Source organism: Chenopodium album, chromosome 13 (genome assembly GCF_948465745.1).
Source record: "Chenopodium album chromosome 13, dcCheAlbu1.1, whole genome shotgun sequence".
NCBI classification, from domain to species: Eukaryota; Viridiplantae; Streptophyta; class Magnoliopsida; order Caryophyllales; family Amaranthaceae; genus Chenopodium; species Chenopodium album.
In genome coordinates, this window is record NC_137846.1 from 6,774,800 (window position 1) to 6,782,074 (window position 7,275).

Here is a 7,275-nt window from a genome sequence, read left to right on the forward strand (position 1 = left end):
AAGAAAAATGACTTCCAAAGTCACATGCTTAGATAAGCTTATTGAAAATTTGAAACTCGTACTCTGGTAGTTTAAATGTCTTGACATGGATAATTAAAGAGGGATTAGAAAAAGGTAGGATGACTTCCTTTAAAAAAAAAAAAAAAAAAAAAAAAAAAAGGGAAGTATTTAGGATGACTATAGAAAGGCTTATTGCAATTAATTATGTGTAAAAGTGTCAATAAGTTGTTAGTACTGAGTTTTGGTCACATCTGACTGGAGTAGTTTGGTTCGTGTTGGATTATACGCATATAATTTGGTCATTTAAGTCTATTATTGTTAATCGTTATTCAATTTGGTAAAATTTAAATGTGTGTGTTTGCTTAGATTATCTAGATTTTAAGTTCAACTTCTAGCTAATAATTCTTTCACGTATAATTGTAGAAATCTTTAGGAGCTAATGATACTTGACTCGTGGATCCAGAATAAAATGGTAATAGCCTTTGATTTACAATGGAAGTCACAAGAAAAATAATTATGCCAGATGGGATTTACAATATGATGACCAGACTCAAATCATGCTTAAATGGTGGAAAAATATGCAATTTTACCAACTAAATAATTAATGTACACACTTATACACGAGCAATAACGTTAGAAATCATACGAAAGCAAAAATATGGTAAAAACATTTCAAGTATAAAAAACTACCCTTAAAAGTTGAATTCAACCTATAAATGATGAATTTCTTTAGTCATGCTTATTTTGCACAAGATCATACATTTCTTCCACCGTTTTGAGGACTAGGAGTAGTGCTAGTTGGCTCTATTTTCCTCATCATGAAGGAGGGTCTTTGCGACGGGTCATCTTCGTCATGGTACGCGTAGGCAAACCCGCCATGTCGGGTCATATCCATACCCGCGGTTTCATCTTCACTTGAGATCCGTAACAATTTGAGCTTCTTAAGGATTAGGAAAAGTGGAGCCATTGTGGCGGTAACCCACCCGAACACAACAAGGATTTGGATCACTTGGGCCGCGAGTAGTCTTCCCCCACCACCCATAAATAGTCCGTAAGGCCGATCCAACCCGTAGACCTCCCCGACATAGTGCTTGCTAGCGAATAGACCGGTAAAGAGTAGGCCCCACGCGCCACAACCAGCATGCAATTGGGCAGCCTCAAGTGGGTCATCATACTTGACCTTTTCAGCTAACTTGTTTAGCCCAATTAAAACCCAAGCAGCCACAAACCCACAAACAATAGCAGCCCAAGGCTCAACAACAGAACATCCAGCAGTAATTGCTGCAAACCCACCCAATAGCCCATTGCACACATCTATCACATTCCAATGCCCAGCCAACGACCTCTTACCAAATAAGGTAGTCAAGGCCGCAGTCGATCCCGCCAATGTTGTGGTGACAGCTGTCCTCCCAACCCCACTCCATTGACCATAATACCCTCCGGGGGACCCATATGCCTTTAGAATAGTCAAAAATGAACCCGGGTTAAACCCATACCATCCAAACCAAAGCAAGAATGTCCCTAGTACTACCAAAGAAGCACTATGGCCCCTTAGAACAACGGAGCGGCCCGACCGATCAAAACGACCGATCCTTGGACCCTCAATAAAGGCTCCCCATAGTCCTGCCACCCCACCAACCATGTGGACAACACCAGACCCAGCAAAATCAATCACACCCGACCCAAATAATAAATTGTCAGTATTGGTTGGGCTAGCCCAACCATCTACTGACCAAAACCAATGAGAAACAATCGGGTATACAAACCCAGTTAAAAAAGTGGAATAAATAAGATACGCTACAAATTGGGTCCTCTCTGCAATCGAGCCGCTGGTAATCCCAGCGGCCGCGATCGCAAAGGCCCATTGGTATAAGAAAAAACTATAGTCAAACGTTCCTGAGTCAGTAGACTCGGGAATGTTCTTAAGACCAAAGAAATGACGCCCAACAAAACCATTAGAAGGGGCACCAAAAGCAAGAGCAAATCCAAAGAGGTAATACGAAAGCGAGCCAGCAGCCGCATCAAGAACATTCGTAAGCATGATATTCATCGTATTCTTAGCCCGAACCGAACCCGCACACAACATGGCGAACCCAAGTTGCATGGCAAAAACCAAGTACGCCGAGAACAACAAGTACGTGTTGTCCACGGCGTATGTCACCGTTGTAAAACGGTCACATAGGTACGAAGCAGCGGCGCTAGCATTAGCCGTGCCGCCGAGGAGAGGAAGTAGTTCCGCAGCGTTGCACGACATTATTGTAGGTAGATAAAAAACAATCAAAGAGAAGTAGAGATAAGAGATGATGTTGTAAGCAGTGTTATAATGGCATGGGATGGGAGATTGGGAGAAGTGTATGTATATATAAAGGAAGTTGTCTTTTTTTTTTTTTTTTTTTTTTTTTTTCCCCAATATAAAGGAAGTTGTCGTTGTAGTTGTAACTAAGTCAAGTGTATACTTATATTATTCTACACTTAGAATCTTGGATGTCAATAATTCTACTTTGCCTATTTATTTTCTTTTCTTTATTTTAATTTTCTTTATATTTTTTTTGGATCTTAGTAGCTAATTTCTAGCTAGCTAATAAGAAGGAATTTTTCAAAGTTGGCTACATCTTTCTTGCATATATCATCAATGATATGATGAATCTACTTTTGTAACAACTCGCAAAGTTGCACGTATTAATTCGTTCAAATAAATAAAGTTAGAGATCACATGAATTCCTTAGTAAAAGGACGGATGGGTGTATGAAAAAAATGTCCATAAAGTTAGAAAGAGTAACCAGAAAAAGTTTAAAACTTTAAATATACTATTGTATTAAATAGCATAAGATGAAAATAAAAACGTGTTCGTGAAAAAATAAAATATTACGAAAACTTCTGTATGAGAAAATATAGTAAAGTGAAATCTTGTTAGTTAAATTTGTATTATCACAGTATTAACTACTTATAAGTCTTACTAATCTACCTCGAATCATAATTATATGCATGGTCAAATTAAAACTAGTACATTGAAAACTATGAATGATGTAACTATTAAGTAAACTAGAAGTGGATACTCAAATAAAACATTTTTAAAGATAAAATCAAAATGGGTTCATAAAAATAATTAATAAAAAAAGGAAAGAGGGAACATGTATCATTCTTTAATTTTTGAGGCTATAGATTTAATGAAAGAATCATTTATTGGATTTTGTGTGAACTTAAAATAATTCTCTTTAGTCCTCATTGCTTGTCATCGTTGAATGGACATTGTTTGTCCCACTTCTTGAGTATTTGCAGAATATGTATGCCGCAAATAAAATTTATGAATTAGCACTACTATTAAACTATATAGCCTTTTCTATCACATTTTTTTAGAAATACATCAAAATTATATTGGCTGATATTAAAAGTGGATGTCACAAAGGATGATATTGTAAGCAAAAAGTAGGACATGAAATTTTTAAATCATCATTGCTAATTGTCTTAAAGGAATAATATATGGATGGTAGTCATCTATCGTCTCTAAATAAAAGTATTATTTTTTTCATAATTTTTTTATTCGTAGAAATCACCGTGTTAAAAATTTGAGATATTAGGAAAATATATCGCTTAGCAATGCTAATAGTGTGTAATTTAATTGTACCTATATCTAACTTATATAAGAGCAATTAAGTATCAAAGTCATGATATTTATATACAAACAAAGGGAGTAGTTTAATTTAGTAAAAGACTTTAAAATGTGGGGCGAAACTGAAAAATGTGAGATTAAATTTAGTTTACATATACATTATTATTCTCTGTAACTATTTATACACCAATCAAATATATCGAAACAAACATATTTGAAAATATTTCCAATTCATATACATATAGATTGATCAAATATTAGTTTAAAATTTATATCCTATGACATAAATTTTAATTACAACAATACTACAATAGTAGGACGGACCTATCGTAAATTAGATTTTCCATACACAGCTGATTTCTGTAATTGTGTACTTGTATTGTACTCAGTCAAGTCTTTGATTGTGCAAAAATGATTGTATTACTTTCGCTTTGTTGAAAATTTAAACACAACTAATCAACTATCTATCATATGTCTCTTTTGTACAATAGGACAATCCTGGACCATTTGAGCTTTTAATATGCTTGTTTTGATGAAAGAGGTGACTTTCAAAATCAAATTAACAGAATAACTTTTCCAAATTGGGTATGATATATAGAATACTAGGTAGAAGCCCATATCGCACGGGTCTTATTAATAATCAAATTAATATTGAATGTTTTATAATTACAGAGTCTTTTTGGTGTAGCAGGCCACACCGTGTGGCCTGCTGCCAAGTCAGTAAAAATAAGGGATTCAGACGCGCGTATAATAGGGTTACTATTCACACGCATAACGAGATTACTGGTTTTGTCATGGTTACTTGTATTTTTCAGAGATTACTTGTATTTTTTTTTCAGGGGTTATTTGTATTTTTTTTAGGGGTTACTTGTATGGATTACTTATTTAGGGGTTACTTGTATTTTCAGGGGTTGTATTTTTTTTTTAGGAGTTATTTGTATTTTTTTTTTTCAAGGGTTACTTGTATTTTTTTCAGGGGTTACTTGTAATTTTTTTTTCAGGGGTTACTTGTATGGGTTAATTCAAGGGTTATTTCAAGGGTTACTTGTATGAGTTACTTATTTAAGGGTTACTTGTATAAGTTACTTATTCAGGGGTTACTTATATAAGTTAATTCAAAGGTTACTTGTATGAATTACTTATTCAATGGTTACTTGTTACTTATTCAAGGGTTGCTTGTAGGCCCCATACCAAACCAGTAACACCCACAAGTAACCCTTGACCAAAACCAGTAACACCCTACAAGTAACCCATGACCAAATCAGTAACACCCTACAAGTAACCCTTGACCAAAACCAATAACACCCTACAAGTAACCCCTGACCAGTAACACCCTACAAGTAACCCCTGACCAAAACCAGTAACACCCTACAAGTAACCTTTGACCAAGTAACCCCTGACCAAACCAGTAACACCCTACAAGTAACCCCTGACCAAACTAGTAATACCCTATATGTAACCCCTGACCAAACCAGTAACAACCTACATGTAACCCCCTGACCAAACCAGTAACACCCTATAAGTAACCCCTGACCAAAACCAGTAACACCTTACAAGTAACCCTTGACCAAACCAGTAATACCCTACATGTAACCCCCTGACCAAACTAGTAACACCCTACAAGTAACCCCTGACCAAATCAGTAACACCTTACAATTTTTGACGTAGAATGTTCGATCTAAGACTCCACGAAGAAAACGAGCTCAAATTTCTTTGGTTCTCATCGATTCACTGCTTCAAATGTTGTTGATGATCTTAAGGATAGTTAATCACAATTTTTCACAGCAATTTGACACCCAATTTCTACAATTTAGGGTTTTAATTGCATCAATTTGGCAAAGAGGAGAGAGAAAATAGGTGGAGTAGAGATATGGTTGTTGGCGATGTGTGGTTTGGCTTGAAGAGGAAGCTAAAAAAAAGAGGAGAGAGAAAATGGGTGGAATAGAGATATGGTTGTTGGTGATGTGTGGTTTGATTTGGAGAAGAAGCTAAATAAAAAGGAGAGAGAAGAGTTGTGGTATCTTTTAAAAAAAAAAAAAAAAATTGTGGCTGGCCACATCGTGTGACCAGCCACATACAAAAATTTGTGTTATAATTATTATTTGTAATAATTAATTGTCATAATACTCTATATATTATCTTATACTTTTTTTTTTCAAGAATAGTTATCTTATAATAACATAATGTTAATATATCACTCAAAATATATCTTATAAATTAATGCAGATAGATCACTCAAAATTTGCTATGTTATTTTATAAATTATTGTTGATATATTTTTTTTAAAAGATAATATTGTTGATATATCATTCAAAGCATATGGTTAAAACCTTATTAATATACTTGTATTATTTTGCAGGAGCTATTCATCAAAATTTGCTATGTTATTTTATAAATTATTGTTGATATATATATATATATATATATATTTTTTTTTTTGAAAGATATTATTGTTGATATATCATTCAAAGCATATGGTTAAAACCTTATTAATATACGCGTATTATTTTGCAAGAGTTATTCATATAAACTCATAATTTATCTTTCTTGGTACCTTAAAATATCAAAGCTTTCTTATGGTAAGAAAAAAAATTGATTATTATTCATTAATTTCTAACATGTATGTTTTGTTTTATTTACCTAATCTAAATATAATATAATTTTATTTTCAAACTAAGTTGTTAATCATTAAATATACAAATTCTAAATCCAATGTATACACATTTAGGAGAATAGGACAGAAGGATATGAAAATTTTGTTAAAATAAGCACTCCATATGTAATACGACTATATTGAGTGTTTTAATTTGGGTTAAGATTTAGCAACATCCAATCACAATATAAACCAGATGACCCCCGTAAAAAAATGATTATCAATATCATATATACGATTAAAAAACAAAACTTTTTGATTTTTTTAATACGTGGTATTTGTTTGTAGTAGTAATTTTTATATCTTTATTTTTATTTTTTTTATGATTCTCTTTTTGTTTGTTGATTTAGATAATCTTGAAAATTGAATGTATAATAAAGAAAAATTATAATATGATAGATATTAGAATATAATATTTAATATAATGTTAAAATATATTTTTATAATAAAATTTAAATTCTAATAACTATTCGTAGTTTTTTAGTTTTTTTGTCTGATATGACTTTATAAATTTTTAAAGTTAAATGAAAAATATATTGCATTAGTGAAATTAATAGAATTGAATAAAATTAAATCCTTATAATGAAATTTCATTTTCATAAGTCTTGAATAATAGAGGTATACACTACTAAAATGATTTTTAAAATAATAATACATATATTCTACCAAAAACTATAATATACAAATCAAAACAATTAGATACATCTCTTACAATCTTTATTTTTTTTCCTTCTATTGTAACATTATAGTTGCAGACTTACTTTTCCAATCCACACATTCCTCTTTTGGATTTATAAGCGCTTGACGAAATTTCCTTCAATTGGCGCAGGGAGATAATCCCTTCAAATTCAGAATAAATAATACTACGTATAAAATTATAATTAAGTTGTTGTTTAACAAAATTTAATACGATAAGTAACATAATTAGATCAGATAAAATAAAACAAAACATACATCTTAGAAAATAATGAATAACAATTCATTGATATACTTACATTTTTTTCCAATATTT

The 7,275-nt window shown here is 32.2% G+C and overlaps 1 protein-coding gene across 1 annotated transcript; it reads right to left on the reverse strand.

Annotated features, from left to right (window-relative positions):
- Nucleotides 1–486: 486 nt before the first annotated feature.
- On the reverse strand, nucleotides 487–2,396 carry LOC145576143 (ammonium transporter 1 member 2-like). Its single transcript, XM_081633931.1, has one exon. The coding sequence runs from the start codon at nucleotides 2,252–2,254 to the stop codon at nucleotides 755–757; it is 1,500 nt and encodes a 499-aa protein (XP_081490057.1). The 5' UTR covers nucleotides 2,255–2,396; the 3' UTR covers nucleotides 487–754.
- Between the last annotated feature and the right edge of the window lie 4,879 nt (nucleotides 2,397–7,275).